Source organism: Balaenoptera musculus, chromosome 17 (assembly GCF_009873245.2).
Source record: "Balaenoptera musculus isolate JJ_BM4_2016_0621 chromosome 17, mBalMus1.pri.v3, whole genome shotgun sequence".
Taxonomy (NCBI): Eukaryota; Metazoa; Chordata; class Mammalia; order Artiodactyla; family Balaenopteridae; genus Balaenoptera; species Balaenoptera musculus.
The window spans coordinates 57,351,706-57,371,541 of NC_045801.1; the positions used below are offsets into that span (position 1 = coordinate 57,351,706).

The 19,836-nt window shown below is 39.3% G+C and overlaps 1 protein-coding gene across 1 annotated transcript in view; it reads left to right on the forward strand.

Moving 5' to 3' along the window:
• The first annotated feature begins 320 nt into the window (after positions 1 to 320).
• MRPS28 (mitochondrial ribosomal protein S28) overlaps positions 321 to 19,836 on the forward strand; it is a 100,539-nt gene continuing 81,023 nt past the window's right edge. Inside the window, exons 1-2 of the mRNA XM_036830180.1 lie at positions 321 to 572; positions 18,120 to 18,301. Coding sequence (XP_036686075.1) covers positions 357 to 572; positions 18,120 to 18,301 — 398 coding nt within the window. The 5' untranslated portion in view covers positions 321 to 356. The remainder of the gene's footprint in view (positions 573 to 18,119; positions 18,302 to 19,836) is intronic.

Genomic DNA, 19,836 nt, shown 5'->3' on the forward strand with positions numbered 1-19,836 from the left:
AGCAGAGAGCCTTGGGGCCATCTGGGGCACACACGCAGGCGGCGGGGCCAGCAAGAGTCGCCTTACCAGAATTTACAGCAGCATGAGGCCCAAAGGGCTCCCGCGAGGGCGAAATTGCTCCGAGTCAAAACCCTTTCCATGCAAAACTTAGCGGGTGGCTGCTAGTAGGGGACTTCTAACCACCTTTAGTCCCCCAATTTTAGCTTAAGTCTCTCTCAACCCACACTTCTCCCTTACACCGATTAGGCCACGCCCGCCGGTCCGCAGTGCTCCGCAAGTGGGCGGGCCTCTCATTGCTCCGCCCCGTGACCTGCACGTTCGCGGAGAAGCCAAAGGTCAGAGGTTGTGGAGCCGTCATGGCGGCGCTGTGCCGGACCCGTGCCGTGACTGCCGACAGTCATTTTCTGCGAGTGCTTCTCTTCTTTCGGCCCTGTCGAGACGCAGGCACTGAAAGTGGCTCCGGAAGCGAGAGTTCTGATTCCACGGAGCCTAGGCCGCGCCTAGGCGGCTTCGCGAACTCTTTGAAGCGGCACTCAGAACTGCAGCGGAAGGCGGAGCTCGGGCGGATGAGAGTGAGTTGCGGGAGCTAAGCCAGCGACGCGTTGGCGGGCGGGGCCCGCCGTTGTGGGTGGAGCCGGGAGCCGGGACGGAGCCCGGCGTAAGGGGTGGGCCCGGCAAGGTGGGTGGGACCGAGAGGCGGGGCGGGGCCCGGCGTAGGGAGTAGAGTGGGGGGCGGTGGTGTGGCTTGTCCCATCTGCTGGCTACTTAGAACAGAGCGTGTGGTGGTGTTTTTCCTCCGTTTGTTGTACTTTTGTACAGCATCTACATGCTGGGCGTGCGCTGTCCACACTCCTTTGCACGCGTCTTCCTCAGGCGAGTGCTGGAAGGGAAACCAGCAGCGAGCGTTGCCAGTGACGCGCCTAGGGCGACTCTTGGGACTCCGAGTACAGTTGGATTCACTGAGAGAGGCAGGGCCCTCTGCTCTTGTTCTACCCAGCAGCTGCAGTGTGGACCTTAGTGTTTGGCGTACCAGGCTCATCATAAATATTTCTTAATTCAGTGGAGAGGTGAATCAGAGAATTACTGTCACTATGAACTTGAGCAAGTAATGTAACCTGTTGATGCTTCACTTTCCTTTTCTGTAAATGACCTTTTTTTTAAAAATCCATCTGTCCGAGGCAATAATTTTGTAAAATGCGATAGAATTACTAGATAAATAAAATGGAAGAAATAGGCGTAAATACAAGTCAGATTTTTTGAGTCAGCGGACATGAAATTGGATGTCTGGCAATATTAAACTGTATAAAAATAAACTGTCTCAATTTCTGTACTCATCGCTTTGGGAACCAGTAGCAAACAGTTTACCGATGGATAGTGTCGTGGGTTATAGAAAACTGCCCAGCATCTAGCACAGTGCTTGACTCTTAGTGGGCACTCCGTAAGTGTTTGCCCAAGGCGTGAATGAATGAATAGAACAGAAAGTGCACACTTGAACTTCAGGACAATCTGAGCAGTCTTTGAATTGAGATCTTTGTGTGACTGCTGGCAAACGGTTGTATAAGTGAGGATAGGACAGGCTTGAGCATGTGAGTTAAATGTGCTACTCCAGAGTAATAACTGAGCAAAAACAATTGTCAGAGTAATAAGAAAACTGAAGATACCACATTAGCTTTATTTTAGTGTTTATTGGAAGTTTCCAGTACTTTTGTGACATATTTATCATGAGGAATATGAGTAGTTGTTAGGTATTGATGTAAAGATTCAACTTTGTGAAAAATCTTTCACTTTACTCTTTGAAGTTTCTGGAACTATTTAATTGAAGAGTATCCTGAGATTACAAGATGAATAAAGTTCGTCTTTATTGTGTGATCAGGATTTTTGAAAAAAAATTGTAAAGTATAAAAATAATATTGCAAAAGGGGCATGTAAATAGCACTGAAGGTTACTATGGGAAATATAAAAGCCCCCTTTTTCTTTTCCTCACTTTCTCAAAGCTGGAAGGTGTATTTTTATAAATGCATACGGCTAGAGATTTTATGTATGCATATATGAATATAAGCTAATTATATATATATATACTTAAAAACGTACAAGTTTTGAACTACATTATTAATGTTTAAGAATGTAAGCTCTGGATTCAGACAGACTTGGTTTGAATTCTAATTCTGTCATTTACTGGCTGTGTTTCCTTGGAAAGTTACTTGATATCCGTATATCTTCTTTTCCTTTTTTTATAAAAGGAAACCCTGTCATGGGATTATTATGAGATTAAATGAATTCATTATTTAAACACTTAGCACAAGTACCTGATAATAAACATTCAGTATATTTTCATTGCTGCCGCTGAAAATTGCTATTCTCGCTTGAGTATAACTTTGACTATTTTTCCTTATCATTACATATGTATAATGTAGTGTACTTACTGCTGTCCCTAGGTGTGCACGGGGGTTTGGTGCCAGGACCCTCTGCCATACCAAAATCCCTGGATGCTCAAGTCCCTTATATAAACGGTGCAGGTAACCCTCTGCGGCTCCCGCATCCGTGAATACAGAGGTCTGACTGTATATCTCATTGAAAAAGTACTTGTTTGGTATTCCATGGTGTGGATATAGCATAATTTATTTAACCAGGCCTTCACTAATGAGCTTCTAGGTTGTTTCTGGGGTTTTTTTCCCTTAATACAGACAATGGTACAGTGAGCATTTTACATTTTTTTGCTTATTTATGGGATATATACTAGGTCAATGTGTACACACAATTTGAGTTTTGATACATACAGACTGCACCACACTTCCACTTACAGTGCATGACAGTGCCTGTTTCCTCACCCACTTATACGTGTGGGGTATTATAAGTGGATTTTCTTGGTAGTGGGCAGTCAAAACAAAATACAAAAATTGGGAACTGGAGTTGTTTATCTCTCACCTCTGATACCAGTTTGTAATTTTTATCAAAATAACTGCATGTTCACATTTTTTGACTTAAGAAGTAAATGCTATCAATTTGAACTCATAAAATACACTTATACCAACAAAATACTACACTTAATGTTATATATATTGGGGTTCTATGTAAGATTTAATTTGTAACATGGTTTCTGCTTTAAAAAATGTTTTTAGAAGGTAAACAGTTTGCTGTTCCCTAAACAAAGCATTATTTCTTTACCTTTGCTCTTTCCCCTAGAATTAGCTTCCCTGCCTGCAAATTCCATAGTAAAAATCACCTCTTCTTTTAGGCCTTTGTCATTTCACCAACCAGGTGAAACTCCTTCTGAATGTCTTGGGGCTTTGTTTTATGCTACCTTTATTTTACACACACAACTCTTAAGTTATATTAGAGCCATTTGTGAACTTGTTTTATTCCATCTCCTAGATTGTAATTCTTGAAGGTCGGGGTAGTTTTTTATTTACCCTTTTCATTCCTTGCATAATGCCTTACACATTAGTAGGGATTTAATATATATTTGTTGATATGAATTGGAATAAGATTTACACAGTTTGATGTCTGAATAACTATAAATGAGAAATAACATCTCGTGTTATTGGATTAAAATACACATATACATAGGAATGAAAGTTGACATCCTACCCATTGGTTTAATTCTTACTCTCAAAGTGCAGACATGTATCTATATGTGCACCTCAGAAATAAGTAATATTCAGTAAGAGCCAAGCAAGTTATCCTTAAAAGGGACTTTCCCCTGCAGGCAGGAATTTAATCAAGGACAGTTCATCATGAATTCCCTATCCTAAAATTTCAGTGAGGTTACCAGTTAAAGGAATCTCAAGTTTAAATGACCTGAAAGGCCATTTACTCATCCATGCTCACTTATCCATTATCTTTTCCTTGATTCATTAGCTATAAGATTGGTTTATGCATGTATCTCTTTAAGTGTTTATTTTTCTTTAGGATGGGACCAAGTCCTTTTCATTTTTGTAACCAACGTAACACATACTTATGAATACAGGACCTGGTAGATGTTTGCTAAATACATTTTTAAAGTCAAATACCTTTTCTCTTTTTTTTTTTTTTTTTACTATTTTAAAAACTTTAACCCTTTTATGTCACTTAGACGATAGAGATTTGTAGAACCTGTTAAGCCGATGGGGAGCTATAGTATAGTGAAAGGTCCACCTTATAGCCACAGGGTGGCAATAGTTGAGCAAAGAATTGGTTTTCTGCTTTTTGAATATTACTGTTTCTTAACAGTAGAGGGGGGCATATTACTTTTCAGCACATTGAAAAAATGGTTTGCAAGAGTTTTTGAGGCTACACAGAATGTTTTATTTTTTTAAGATGGAGAATAACATTTTATTGTTTTAGCTTATTTATGTGGAATACTGATGTTATACTTTATAGTTTCATTTTAGCAATATATTAGACAGATTTTATGTAAATATTTTTAAATGTTATTTTTTACTTTTTCATGAATATTTCTTATTGGCACTTTTTATTTCAAAATGCTGGAATATTCCAGAAGATAGAATATTTAAATCAACTATTTTGTCCTTTCAGAATACTGGAAAAATCCAAAAAATAGCTTACTTGAAGGATTTGTTTCAATTCTCTTATTTTTAGTATAAGTTTTAAGTCTTCTAAATTCATAAAATAGCAATGTTATACAGCTTTATTTAACCCTTTGTTTTCTCACTAGTTTTATACTGACAACTTAAAAAATTACACCAATGTTTTAAAAACTAATATGTAAAGGAATGATGAAAAATATTTCTGGTTTTAACCATGGTGCTCCCTGGTTTTTACATTAGAGAATTTTAGGAGAGTTATCTCTAACTGATAAATAAAACCTTCTGAAATGTCTAGTTTCACAGTAGAGTCTAACATTTTCAAAGCAGGTTTAGAGGAAATGACCAGCTAATTTAAAAACAATGAAAGAGTGTATTGAGGTAGATATAAATCTCTAGGGAAAGTAGGTTTTTTTTTATCAACAGCTATAATATACCTATAAATAATACTGTACATTTCCTACAAAGAAATGATGAATATATTCTGTATGTATTTTGTTTTGTGGGTGGTCATATGCTCTGATCATACGCAATCAGACTCTTAGGACTTCTCAAGTCAGCATTAGCTTTCACTAGTTGTATATCTTTCTTAACTCTTATTTTTGCTCAGACATCTCACTCCCTTCTTTTAATGTGTTTGGATTTTGCTTTATTTTGTTTTTTCTTTTAAAGGTTATATTAAGATTTTCTCTTTTGATTAATTTTTCTAACGTGATTACAACTCTTAAGTTTGTTTTTATCTATAGGCATTAAATAACATAGGAAATAAAGGAAACTATCACATTTGAGTGGAGCCTGGTTTGTAGGGATTTGGGAATAAAATTAAACCATGACGATTCAGTTTGTATTTTCCCTGTCTTTGTAAATCATTGGGCACTCTGCTGTTGGCAACTGGCGAACAAGGAATGATAGACTCCCAGTCCAGGAGTCAGTGACTCAACAAGTCCTCTGGCCTGTGGCCAGCTACCTAGGTGGAGATGGTCAGGTCCTCCCAAAGGAGATAAGTGCACACTGGAGCAGTGTTTATCCCAGAGAAATGAAAACTTATGTTCATATAAAAACTTGTACAGAAATGTTCATAGCAGCTTTATTTGTAAGAGCCCAAAACGGGAAATAGCCCAGATGTCCTTCAACTGCTCAGTGGTTAAACAAACTGTGGTATATCTGTCCTATGGAATACTACTCAACAATAAAGAGGGACCAGTGGTTGATACAGGCAGCAACTTGAATAACTCTCAAGGGAATTATGCTGAATGAAAAAAGCGAGTCCCAAAGGGTTGCCTATTGTGTGATTCCATTTATGTGACATTCTTGAAGTGACAAAATTACAGAGATAGGGAACAGATCAGTGGTTGCTAAGAGTTAGGATAGGGCAGAAGGGAGATGGGGAGTTATAAAAGGAAACACAAGGGATCCTTGTGGTGATGGAACTTCCTATAACTTGACTGCGACGGTGTATACATGAACCTTCACATATTGTATAGAACTAAATACACACACACAAATGATTATATCTAAAACTGGTGAAATCTGAATACTATCTGTGGATTATATCAATGTCACTTTCCTGGTTGTAATATTATACTATATGGTTTTACAAGATGTTACCATGGGGAGAACTGAGTAAAGGGTGCAGGAGCTCCGCATGTGTTGTTTCTTACGATTGCATGTGAATTTACAATGGTCTCAAAATAGAAAGTTTAATTTTTTTTTGAAAAGGATCATTTCACTAGTCTGTCAGGCCCAGTACTAGTAAGACCAGTGAATTCCATAAGCATGAGCCCATTATCCCATTATCCCATAATTTGCTGTAAAATGATTTCTTTGGTTAGAAGCAATGCTGTTTGGAATACCATGACAATGAATATGAGAGTCTATAAGTTCATGGATGGTGGTTTTTGTAGAAGCTCTGTGGGCAGGGAAGGCAAACCCATATTCAGAATAAGTGTCTATTCCAGTGATAATATATCACTGTCCTTTCCATTTTGAATGGTCCAGTGTAATCAGCCTGCCACCAGGTGGCTGGCTGATCCTCCCAGGGAATGATGCTGTATTGAAAGCTTAGTATTGGTTTCTGCCATGGCAGATTGGTCTTTTAGCAGTGGCTGTAGCCGGATCACTACTCACAGGGTGAGTGGAAGTCAGTATTCCTGAATCCATGCATAACCTCCATCTCACAAAAATTCAGGGGCTTGCACCTGGTAAACTGCCGTCGGTCAGTGTTCTGGGACATGTGAGATACCTCCCCTACCCCTAAGATGGAAGCAATCCCTGCTGTCGTGGCAGCTTTGTTCTTGAACTCACTGGGGAGGTGAGCAGGAGTGGCTGGGGAAAGAGGTTGACTGACCTCCACATGACTAGTTATCTTATCCCTTGATTATTAAGATTCTTTTCTGCAGAAGAAATTATTCACATTTATTTTCTCACTCTGTGTCCTATCTCACTCTGTGTCCTGTATTCTATCTTCCTATCTCTTTCCCAGACCTTCTTGTTATCTATTTCCCAATCATGTTCCTGCTAAATCCCTGGCCATCCAGCAAAATCATTAGTCACTTCACACAAATCAATATAGATCCTCACCTTAGGCCATCTCTCTTTCCAGGCAAAATGATCATTCAAGTATACTGCTCAAAGTCCTTTACTGCTGTCATTCAAAGGTAGTCTAGCTCTGCACTGCACTTCACCTAGGGAGGTCTGTCAAAGTCTCATTCTACGTGTATATACTGCCACTGCCACATCTGCTGGGTTGTAAAACTCAAGTAGTAGAAGAGCTTACCTGACAGCCTAGACCTTTTGCAGAGCCTTATATTGTTCTGGGCACCACTCAAAACTGGCAGCTTTTTGGGTTACTTGGTAAAAGAGTTGAAGAAGCATGTCCAAATGAGGTATTTGTTGCCTACAAAATTCAAAGAGACCCACTAGGCATTGAGCTTCTTTCTTAGCAGTAAGAAAGGATATCTTGACATAGCCCAGACCATTGGCTCCCTAGGAATTTCAGTAAGGCCCAGTATTTTTGTGGGATTTATTTCCCACCCGCTGGCATATATGTGTCTTACCATGTGTCAGGAGGAGTTGCAGCTTTCTGCTTCCAGATCTAATCAGCGTACGAAATGGAGCAGCATGCTGTCCAGTGGAATGGAGTGGCGATCGAAGTCTTTGTAGACTAGACTGTGGCATAGAGCTAGAGAATTAATGTGACCTGGAGGTATATAGTCTTTACTAGCAGGTCTAGAAAAGAAAGCATTTGTTAGGTAATTATTGCATACCAGGTGCTGGAGGATATTTGATTTGCTCCAGCCGTGAAATGACATCTGGAATAGCTGAAATTGGAGTTACCACTTGATTAAGTTTATGATAATAAATTGTCATTTTCTAAGACCTGTCTGTTTTCTGCAAGGCCTCATAGGCAAGTTGAATGGGCATGTGGTAGGAATCACCACGCTGCATCTTCCAGGTCCTTGATAGTGGCACTAATTGCTGCAATGCCTCTAGGAATGTGGTATTGCCTTTGATTTACTTGTTTGGTAGGTAGGGGAAGTTCTACTACCTACCAAACAAATTCATCTTTTACTTGGCCTTCTGTACCTTAATAGCCTTCACTCTACAGATCAAGTAACCAGTGTGGGGATCCTGTCAGTTGCTGAGTATACCTATTGCAATTGTGCCTTCTGGAACTAGGGAGAGAACTATAGAGCAGGTTCATGGGATAGAGCTGAGCTAAAACTCCATTTATCACGTGATCTCCATAAGCCCCTGTTCTGACTGGCATTGAGTTGGTTCTTGAAGAGTTAGTGTCAGTTCAGATAATCCCTGAAAGGTCTGATGATTTCTCCTTCCTCAGTGAACAGTCATTCTGGTAAATAGCCACAGCTCCTTTTGGGAAAGCTAGAAGGAAGATTGGTGATATAAATTTTTGGTTTTGTAGCGGGATCTTCCCTCAAGGGGACACAACCTCCTCTTCATTCAGAAGGCTTGGTGTCTGAGAATTGCTTCAACTTTGGGAATTGGTTGAGGGGCCTTGATATTCATATGTGGGATTCAAGTCAGACTTCTGTTCCCTAGAACTGGAGTTTTCCCATCTATTTTATTTCTAAGGACACCATAACCAACCAGCCAACACCAAAGAGCTCTACAGGTCAGATTAGTTGGATTGCTTTTAGGCTCTGCTGCATTATGATAACCATGCCCACCATGTTGTTGGCTAGTAAGTGCTGGCTTGACTCCTGCCACATTATCTCCATTGAATTCAGGGAGCTCTTGTTGGCAGCAGTTCTCACTGTCAGTCCTGGCCTACAGAGAATCGCTACCACACAGCTTTCAGGAATGCTGGTGCTCCCTTCACACAGGTATTTCTCTTAACCCTGGTGAAGTGAGTATCTTATAGATCCTCTTGGGGGCCATAGTAAGGAGTGGTGAACAGATCATAAACAATAAATCCACTCCAGCATTCCATTCTCTTCAAGCCTTTGGATACCTTTCTTTGTGGTATACTAAGGAAGTTCTGGTATTTCAGCTTCATCTAGTATAGTCTATCACTCTCAGCCATTTAAGCTAATATATTGTATCTGAATCTCTGCTTAGTGAGCCTATATTGGTAAATTTGGCTCAAGGCAACACTGTCTTCCTCTCACCCTGATCTGGTATCCTTAGGATCCATTCCCACGTATATCCTCAGTTTCTGTTGATATAAATTAGCAAAATCATGCAAATCATTCTGGTTATCCAGCCTCCTCTTGTAACTATATTTCTCCCTATCCGGCATAATTATTCTCCTGCTACTATGATATACCTCTATTATAAAGGTTTCTAAACTTTTTTTGATAATGCCCCTTCATTAAGAAATTTTTGAACACATGTTCCAATATTTATTTATTTATTTATTTTATTTATTTATTTTTGGCTTTGTTGGGTCTTCGTTGCTGTGTGCAGGCTTTCTCTAGTTGCAGCGAGCCGGGGCTTCTCTTCGTTGCGGTGCGCGGGCTTCTCATTGTGGTGGCTTCTCTGGTTGCAGAGCACGGACTCTAGGCACACGGGCTTTAGTAGTTGTGGCACGTGGGCTTCAGTAGTTGTGGCTCACGGGCTGTAGAGCGCAAGCTCAGTAGCTGTGGCACACGGGCTTAGTTGCTCCATGGCATGTGGGATCTTCCCGGACCAGGGCTCGAACCCGTGTCCCCTCCATTGGCAGGTGGATTCTTAACCACTGCGCCACCAGGGAAGCCCCAATATTTACTTTAAAAAGATTTATGTACTACATTACTACAGTACTATTTGTTATATACATTTTAAAGCATTCACAAAAAACAACAGTTTAAAGGGTGAAGTAAAAAACCATCACTAGAAGTTCCAGAAGTTTCTTCTTTTGTTCTCTGGGTTATCATGGAGATAACTGTTCTTTCATATTACTTGCCTTCTTTCCTTCAGCCTGCTCTCTAGATCTGTATTCCTTGGTCCCAAGTCTCCTGCATCTTTCTGTGCACGGTCTCCCTTTAAGCTTCTCACAAGTGTTTCTTGCTTTCTTCCTCGATTTCTCTTGATAACACTACTTCTCAGATAGGTCTGAGAAGAAAAGGAGTCATTTTGGTTCTTGCTTCTCTACCATTTCAGACCACTGTTGTGTTAGAAATATTTAAGGAAAGATTCCTTGATAGAAATCTTCTCAATTCTTTGAGTTTTTTTCTTCAGCATTTGACTCACAGCTTTTCTCTTTTCCCCTTCTTACTTGCCGTGTTCATGGACTTCAGCATGTACATCGATGGCTTTACTAACACTTGGGCAACAGAGATGCACATCGTATTCTAAGTATCATATTCCTAGACCTTCACTTCTACTTTCTGATACTTGCAGATATACCATAATTTGTATGTATACAAATTCATTATCACTTGGAACGATATCTTCAAGTTCTCAAACTCCTGAGCCCTCTTGGACCACAGTTTTACCCTCTTCACCTTCTCTGTTTCCTGAATCACACCTTTATCTACCAGTCTACCAACTTTTTTTCTGGGTCTACCTTTCTTTATACTCAGTCTGGAACTACTTGGCAGCCATTCTATCTTGGAATCTCACTCCCTTAATCATTTGTCTTGCCTTCCATCCTAGATCTCCCTAAATGCAACTGCCATTGCTCCTATACCTGGCCTGCCGTGTGCTCCTGAGTCTGCCTTGTGCAGGGTTTTTCAGCCTTGGCACTGGTGACACTTTGGACCAGATAATTCTTTGCTGTGGGGGCTGCCCTGTGCGTTGTAGGGTGTTTAACAGCATCCCCGGCCCCTACCCAGTGCATTCCAGTAACATCCCCAGTCATGGGAATCAGACATGTCTTCAGGCATTGCCAGATGTCCCCAGGACAGAGGGGGGATTTGGGGGGTGGGGAGAGGGAGGGCAGGCAAAATTGTTCTGCTTGAAAACTACTAGGATTATCCATAAAACTTGGTGGTGACTGGGTCTATAAGAAATTGATTAATTTTTTGTTTAAAGCTACATTTTAAGAGGTGTTTGCCCTGTCAGAGGCACAGTTTGAAAGCTTTACATATAGTCATGTGTTTATTTAATCCTCACAACAACCCTGTAAAATAGGTATAATTATTAACCCCATTTTATAGGTGAGTAAACAGCAGCACAGAGAGTCTAAGTGCACTGCGCCAACCACAGAGCTGGTAAGTGGTACCGCCAGGACCTGAACCATGTGGTCTGACTTCAGAGCCTTTAGGAGCCCGCCCTCCTACTCCAGGCTTTACTAATTGCTCGTACCTTGCCAAAAACCTGTCATTTCGATTCTTTTCTTTCCTGATGGGCTAAGTTACCTATTGCTGCATAACCAACCCTCCTAACTTATTTCTTTAGACAATTTATTCAATTATTATTATGTTTTTTAGAGAAGAGAAAAAAAGTTTATTGTATTTATTTTGCCAGGGCAATAAATGCCTTATTATTAGGTATTGTGTACTTGGCCTTTCTGCCAGGTGTTCTGTGCTTGACAGAAAATTGCCTTCCCTGCCTGTATTCTTTTAATTATTCCCTTTGTTTTCAGCCTCTCTTATCATTCCAGCTTTCTACAATTCCTGGCCTGACGGAGTCCAGCACCTTTATGGGATTCTTCAGAATAGATTGACTTATTTTCATACTGCATGTGTTTTTAGCTGCAGTTTCCTTCACTCTGCTTCACTAGTTACCACCCTTCTACATGTTTTCAGTCCACTAAAAAGTTGTTGAAATCTCTTATATACTTTTTGTCTCCATTTTCTTCTCTTTAATACTGAGGGTTTGTAATTTTTTCGTTCATTCTTTACCATCATTGAATGGAATTTCAGGAGGGAGAGAGAGAAATGTAAGTACTCACTCTGCCATCTTGAACCACTAATCCATTAATTTTACTAAAAGAGCATTGTTATGAGCATAACATTTACTGGGTAGGGTTGAGGAAACTGAAGTTGTTGCAGCACAATTAATAGAAGGGAGTCTTTTTTTTTTTTTGTAATACATAAACATTTATTTCGTTCTGGTATCTTTTTTTTTTAACATCTTTATTGGAGTATAATCACTTTACATTGGTGTGTTAGTTTCTGCTTTATAACGAAGTGAATCAGCTATACATATACATATATCCCCATATCTCCTCCCTCTTGCATCTCCCTCCCTCCCTCCCTATCCCACCCTTCTAGGTGGTCACAAAGCACCGAGCTGATCTCCCTGTGCTATGCGGCTGCTTCCCACTAGCTATCTAGTCTACATTTGGTAGTGTATATATGTCCATGACACTCTCTCACTTCGTTCCTGCTTACCTTTCCCCTTCCCCATGTCCTCAAGTCCATTCTCTAAATCTGCGTCTTTATTCCTGTCCTGCCCCTAGGTTCATCAAAATCTTTTTTTTTTTTTTTTTTTTTTTTAGATTCCATATATATGTGTTAGCATACGGTATTTGTTTTTCTCTTTCTGACTTACTTCACACTGTATGACAGACTCTAGGTCCATCCACCTCACTACAAATAACTCAATTTCCTTTCTTTTTATGGCTGAGTAATATTCTATTGTATATATGTGCCACATCTTCTTTATCCATTCATCTGTCGATGGACACTTAGGTTGCTTCCATGTCCTGGCTATTGCAAATAGAGCTGCAGTGAACATTGTGGTACATGACTGTTTTTGAATTATGGTTTTCTCAGGGTGTATGCCCAGTAGTGGGATTGCTGGGTCGTATGGTAGTTCTATTTTTAGTTTTTTAAGGAACCTCCTTACTGTTCTCCATAGTGGCTGTATCAATTTACATTCCCACCAACAGTGCAAGAGGGTTCCCTTTTCTCCACACCCTCTCCAGCATTTATTGTTTGTAGATTTTTTGATGATGGCCATTCTGACTGGTGTGAGGTGATACCTCGTTGTAGTTTTTTTTAATATAAATTTATTTTATTTTTGTTTATTTTTGGCTGCGTTGGGTCTTTGTTGCTGTGCGTGGGCTTTCTCTAGCTGCGGAGAGCTGGGGCTACTCTTTGTTGTGGTGCGTGGGCTTCTCACTGCGGTGGCTTCTCTTGCTGCGGAGCACGGGCTCTAGAGCACAGGCTCAGTAGTTGCGGCGCACGGGCTTAGTTGTTCCGCGGCATTTGGGATCTTCCTGGACCAGGGCTCGGACCAGTGTCTCTTGCACTGGCAGGCGGATTCTTAACCACTGCGCCACCAGGGAAGCCCCGTCATTGTAGTTTTGATTTGCATTTCTCTAATGATTAGTGATGTTGAGCATCCTTTCATGTGTTTGTTGGCAATCTGTATATAGAAGGGAGTCATTTTTAAGTTACTTGTCAGAGAAGACACATGATGAAATGTTTTTCTTGCTAACTAATATGAAGTAAAGTACATATAGCATTTCATTATTTTTGTTATTGTTTATGTTTAAAAAGGGACTGGGTAGGATTTGTCTTCCCTTTTCAATAGTTTATTACTTAAAAAAACATTTTTATATTTTAGAATATTTAGGAATTCCTACTACTCAACTTGGTAGGTATCCAGTCTTTTTATTTACAATTGAGAAGACAGATCTAGAGAGGTTAAAAGACTTATTACTCAAGATTTTTTAGTTATTTAGTGGCTGAGTTGGTCATAGAACCCAGATTTCCTAAATATTTCTATTATTCTACTGTACTGTGTCCTTACTTTTAAGTTTGAAAATAATGTTTCTCTCTACTTTCCACCTTTTGAGGCAGTTGTATTTAAATCACTGTTCAGCCTATCATGTGGCTGTGAGTAGCAGGTATGGTAATCATGTGTGAAATGAGGTGGTTGGACTCGCTGATATTTTGTGTTTCCTTTAGTGCTAGTAGCCTCTGATTCCAAGCTATATATTAAATGTCTTCATATGCATTATGGTTTTTTTTAAGTTTATTTCTTTTTTTTAAATCAGTTAATTAATTAACTTATTTTTGGCTGTGTTGGGTCTTCGTTGCTGTGTGTGGGCTCTCTCTAGTTGTGGCGAGTGGGGGCTACTCTTTGTTGCAGTGCGCGGGCTTCTCATTGCGGTGGCTTCTCTTGTTGCGGAGCACGGGCTCTAGGTGTGCGGGCTTCAGTAGTTATGGCACACAGGCTTAGTTGCTCCGCGGCATGTGGGATCTTCCCGGACCAGGGCTCGGACTCGTGTCCCCTGCATTGGCAGGTGGGTTTTTAACCACTGTGCCACCAAGGAAGTCCCTGCATGATAGTTTTATACATACATACATATGTACATAGGCTTTATATATTAAAAAATTTTAAGTACTGCATATTCTTTGTGTTCTAGATTTTCTAATATAAATAATATAAAGAAAGAAGTTCTATATGTAAATTTTTACAGTTAGCATTTGATATATTTCTTTTGAGGAATTTGTATCTATATAATATTACTGTAAACATGTGTAAATTTATGTAAGTATGTATATGAATATGTGCACCGTGGGAGTTCCCTGGTGGTCTAGTGGTTAGGATTTAGTGCTTTCACTGCCGTGGCCTGGGTTCAATACCTGGTCGGGGAACTGAGATCCCATAAGTCATGTGGTGTGGCAAAAAAAAAAAAAATGTGCACCATTATTTTTAACTACCTACCAGATAGACAGTGTTCCCTAAAATTTTATGGGTATCAGAAACCTAATAAGTGTGAACTAACGTACTCTCTTACTTCTGCTGCACTGCTCTCCCACCTCGTCAGTGGCTCCCCCTTTCCCTTGCTTTCTACAGCCAATCGGGTATCAAGTGTTTGCTGTACTATTTGGTAAATGGCTCTGTATCCCTTCTTCTGTATTCCTATGGCCACTGCTTCAGTGCAGGCCCTTTATCATCTCCGTCCTAGTTACTGGAGGAGCTTCTCAACAGTTGGCCCCCTTTCCATTTTTTCCCCCCTTTCTCTGGTCCATTTTGCATACTGCTGCCAGAGTTTTTTTTAAAAACAAAGAACAAGTACTGTCACCCCATTAATGAAAAACTTCTTTTAATTTCCCACTGCTTATAGGATAATGTCTAACCCACTTAGCCTTTGGTATAGGACTCTTTACAACCTGAATGAGGGTAGCAATTGTTTTCAGCAATTTTGGGACCCTAATGTCTTGTCACGTTCGTTTAACTGTTTCATATATTTTCACATCAGGGCTAGAATGGAGTCTGGGGTACATGACAGGCACTCAGTATTCAACACATATTTGATGAACGAATGGATGAAAGTGGAACTATTCCCTATATCTGTAATTCATTTACCTTCCCCTGTTCTATCTGGACAGTGCTATTCAACTTTCAGGCTTCAAAGGGAAAAAACAGTACAGCAGAGTAACAGGAATACTTAGGAAATCTGAGATTTACGACCAATTCTTAAAGGAAGCAGCCAACCCTAAGGCACCTGCTTTACCTATGACAACTTTATGAATGAACTTTGTAGCAACATTTTCCATAACCAGGATTAGACACTGAGGTCTATGATACACCCAGAAGGTGACAGTGTGCCTGGAGTCTTTGCAGTCTGCAATAGCATGAGAGGGGCTAACAGTGTTGGTTGTCATCATGGGTTGTGCTACATTTATTATTTTTAGAAGCCATTTGACAAGTAAATGAGGAATTCAGAGATGATTCTAGACCATGTTTTTTGAAGGAGGGCTTTGTCTAATTATTTGTTATAGTTTCCAAAAAAGTGTAGCAAGCATACAGTTTAAAAGCAAATTCAGGTATTGATCAAGGTGTCTTATACTTGTGGTAAAATCATTTCACTCACTGAAAACACATTGACTTCCATTGTAAAATATAACAAAGTGAAGGCAAAAATAATGGAACAAAAAGCAATAACATTCTATTTTACTTGGTTTTAAAATCTCCTTTAAAAATAATTATTCATAATTTTATAAAGTTTATAATGTAGTAAATATTTCACAACACATTTACTAAAAATCTCAAGAGAGCTTATTAAATAGTCAAGAACACTCTATTTTCTAAAACCTAGAGGGAAATACCATTTACTATCATACTAATCTCAGCCCTTCACAGTTGTAAAGGATATTGTTGTTTTAGGAAGAGACCCTAGTGATGGCTGAATTATCTTCAATAAATATTCAAGTATTTGATCTACTATTGTATCTTCCTTTCATCTTCTGCTGTTTTAATGACACCATGGCTTTAATTGAAAGTCTACCTGCCCCCTGTCCACCCCCCCCAAAAAAAAACAGATGAAGAAGAAGAAGAATAGATATCAACCACAGAAGTGGAGTAATGGGAAAGCAGGTTATAGGGGAAAATGAGAAGGACCTTCCCAGGTTGTAAGCAGAATGAGACCCCCAAGTTGATAACCTGTCTGGTCTTGCCTGGAACAGTGCTCTTCCCAGCTGCTCTGGATGGTGTAGTGGTTCCCAGCAGAGGGTTATAGTAGCTGCACTTGTCTCTGACAGCGTACTTCGTATTACTCTCTTTGCATCAAGAGGACAATTCATAGCTGTTTCTGTGTTGAGCCTGTAAGATGTGTTTCATGCTTGGCTGTCTGCAAAAGAACTATTTTAAAGGTTCTTGTTTAAGGAATTAAATATTATACTGTGTAGAATCATAAAACTAGTATTATGGCTCAAAGGGTAATATTCCTAGCTACCTTTTCAGCTTTATTTGGCATCTAGGTCTACTGACTTGTCTTTGGTTTAGATCAACCCTTATGTGCTAAGGATTCCTTCCCATTGGGTTTCAACCCACTGAAACAAATCTATCACCATACCCTCCCTCGAACATCTAAGGGACTTGGCATCTGTCAAATGATTTGACTTTCTTTTTCTTGAAGCAAAGGTCATAAACTTTTGGTTCATAGGTCAAAATGTGCTCTGATTTATAAAATGAAAGACTTTTTTTCAATGTGTAAACACTTAAAATTGGAAATTTTACATTAATACATGGATTTCTGACTTTTCTTGGAAAATCAAAAGATGTGGCAACACTGGACTTGAATTGCAACTGCAGCTAGAGCTGAGCAGTGGCTATATTTTTAGTTTGGCATGTATTCTTCTGCTTAGTAAGCTCCTGGCTGGGCATTTGATTATTTTGTAATCCTTGGAGTATCCCATGCATTAACATTGTCATAAATATGGTTTTGTAGTTTTTAAAGTAAGTGTATTATCAAACACTTAGTAATTTTCCCTTAAATGACAAATGTAAAATTCATTCCAGATACAGGATATACGTAGGCAGATCAGATTGTTAATATTCTTCTGTGATGAGCTCTCACAAACAGAAACTCAGCTTCCCTTAGTTTGATCCGAAGTGCGCACACACCACACCACACACAAATTAAAGATGAGTAGAAGGCACAAATCTGTATTCGTGGATTTCTGAAAAAGCATGTGTTTGGAAAAAATTTTGGTAAGTTAAAAAAAAAAGAAGTAATCGGCTTGCATTATATGTTCAGCCCTACCTCAAGTAAATTCAGTACGTCAAACGACTCCTAGAAAGTGAGTAGCACAAAACAATTAAAGCTGTCTTTCCTTTAAAATTTTACTTTAGGAAAAAGAAGAAAATTATAATGTTAAAATACAACATTAAAATGATAAAGTCAAGTCATTTGAAAATATTACGTAACAAGAGCGCCTGTTCAGACTGCTAATTAAAGGACCCTTAATCATTTTTATCTTAATGCTCACTTAAATTTGTATTAAAGCATAGTCACTTTCATTAAACCAGTATTCGAAGGCATTTTTTTTTTGCAGATGGTCAGTACTAGGAATGAAGCCAACTGCCTTCTTGGATGCCCTCCTCGCACACTCACCTCCCTACCCCCTCCTGGCCCCAGGCCTGAGACTTTGTCTAAGGGCGCTCCTTATCCCGCTCACATTCCAGATTCCGCCCTGGGCCACCACATCTGCGCCATCCCCCACCAAGCACAGATGCCTGCTTTTCCCTGGCTCCTCTTCAAGAAGGAAAGGAAGGAAAAGGAAGTTGAAGAGCGTCCCAGGCTTTTTAAAGCAAAATTCCATTTCAGTATTTTTATTATTGCTACAAACGTAAATATACTTTTGTAAATTGACTTTTAAGAATTTCCCCTATAAGACATTACTGTACCTACCATATTATACCTTAGCATTGAATTATATGCATATAAATATCTCTTTTCATATTTAGGGCTCTCCAAAAGATGTGGAATCCTTCGCTTCTATGCTGAGACATTCTCCTCTTACACAGATGGGACCTGCCAAGGATAAACTAGTCATTGGACGAATCTTTCATATTGTGGAGAATGATCTTTATATAGATTTTGGTGGCAAGTTTCCTTGTGTATGTAAAAGACCGGAAGTGGATGGAGAGTAAGTAGAATCATTTCTAAGTGCTTTAAGCGTGTGCATAAAAGTTGAAATACCTCAAAAGTATTACTGGATTTTAATTGGTGATTTTTTGAAAAGACAGAAAATATGTTTATTTCTCTTCATCATGCTAGTTAGTCAAGTTAGGCCAAGTTCATGTCATGTCATATTAGTCAAGTTAGGCCAGATCCATGTCTTCTCAAAGCAGTGAGAGCAGTTTCGGGGAAGATTTGAATGTCCATCCTGATAATAAACCATTTCATGCCATAAAATTAAAACCAGCTTTGGAATAATACATGCTGCTCAGGCCATTTTACGTGTAACTTTTTTGCCTCTTCTTTTCCACAGTCTCCATCTGCTTCTCAGAGAAACCTCTGCTTTCTGTTTCTTCATGTTCGTTTCTCTTACTTTAGCAAATTCTGATGCTTTATCATTTTCTTTTCTTACTATTTTGCATCTGCTCTCTGGAATATAATTTTTCCGTAACAGAATTCATTCTGTTTATAGTCTGTGTAGATAAAGATAATTAATATAAATATGCCTTATGAAAACCACTAAGGTGGGAGACCTGGGAGTAGAATGTAAAGAGTGAAAAGAGAGGTGGAACTAAGACTCTGAGATTGGAAAACAGTAGTCATCAAGATAGAAATGAATTTTTTCCACCAATTTTTAATGTACCCATTTTTTTTAGATTTTAATATTTCTGATACCAGGATGCATCTTATAGTTGATGCAATTTAATTGGCAATTTAAAAATTCTTAATAGTACATAAATTATGGTGACTCATAATCAATGGCATCTTAGATAAGATGAATTACAGTGATTAAGAAGTTTGTGATGTTTAAGAATGAGTCAGACCGTAGATATGAGTAAGGAAAGAGTCTACTCTAGCTCTAAGGGAGCAGTTACAAGAATGGGTTGCCTCTTTCCTGAGAGCTCTGGATACCTAAAGGTCTTCTTGATAACTGGCCTCACTCAGTTAGGAGACAGGAGCTCCTTCTACCTGAATCTGAATAGGACCTGACAAACTCAACTGAATACACATGTTCTCACATCAGTGATATGTGAGTAGATACTTAACAGCCAGCTCTCCAATAAATAAAAGGCCTTGATTTGCCGATTTCTGTGGTATGAAATAGTTCCACCACGGCCAATGTTAAGTTACCTGTGTGATGTCATTGAATGTGGAGTTGGAAATATGAGTGCACAGTCAGCTTTCACAAGCTGGTGCAGTCTGGCTCCAGCACACCTACTGCAGGTAGTCAGAAGCTAAACGGTGTCTCAGCAAGGTGAGTGATGTAAACCAGTGATACCTGGAAGAGAAAATGGGTTCTGTGCTATGTGGCATGAGAGGTAATGGCTAGGTCTTGACTTGCCCTGGTATATTAAATAACATACAAACTTAGTCAAAAATAGTAAAACCTAAAGAAATTTCTAAGTAAGACGTGTCCATCTAGATTTTAATACCGTAATCTATATCTATTGTGTAATGGGGTATTGAAGGGATTAAATTAGATAATGTATGTAAAGATTTAGA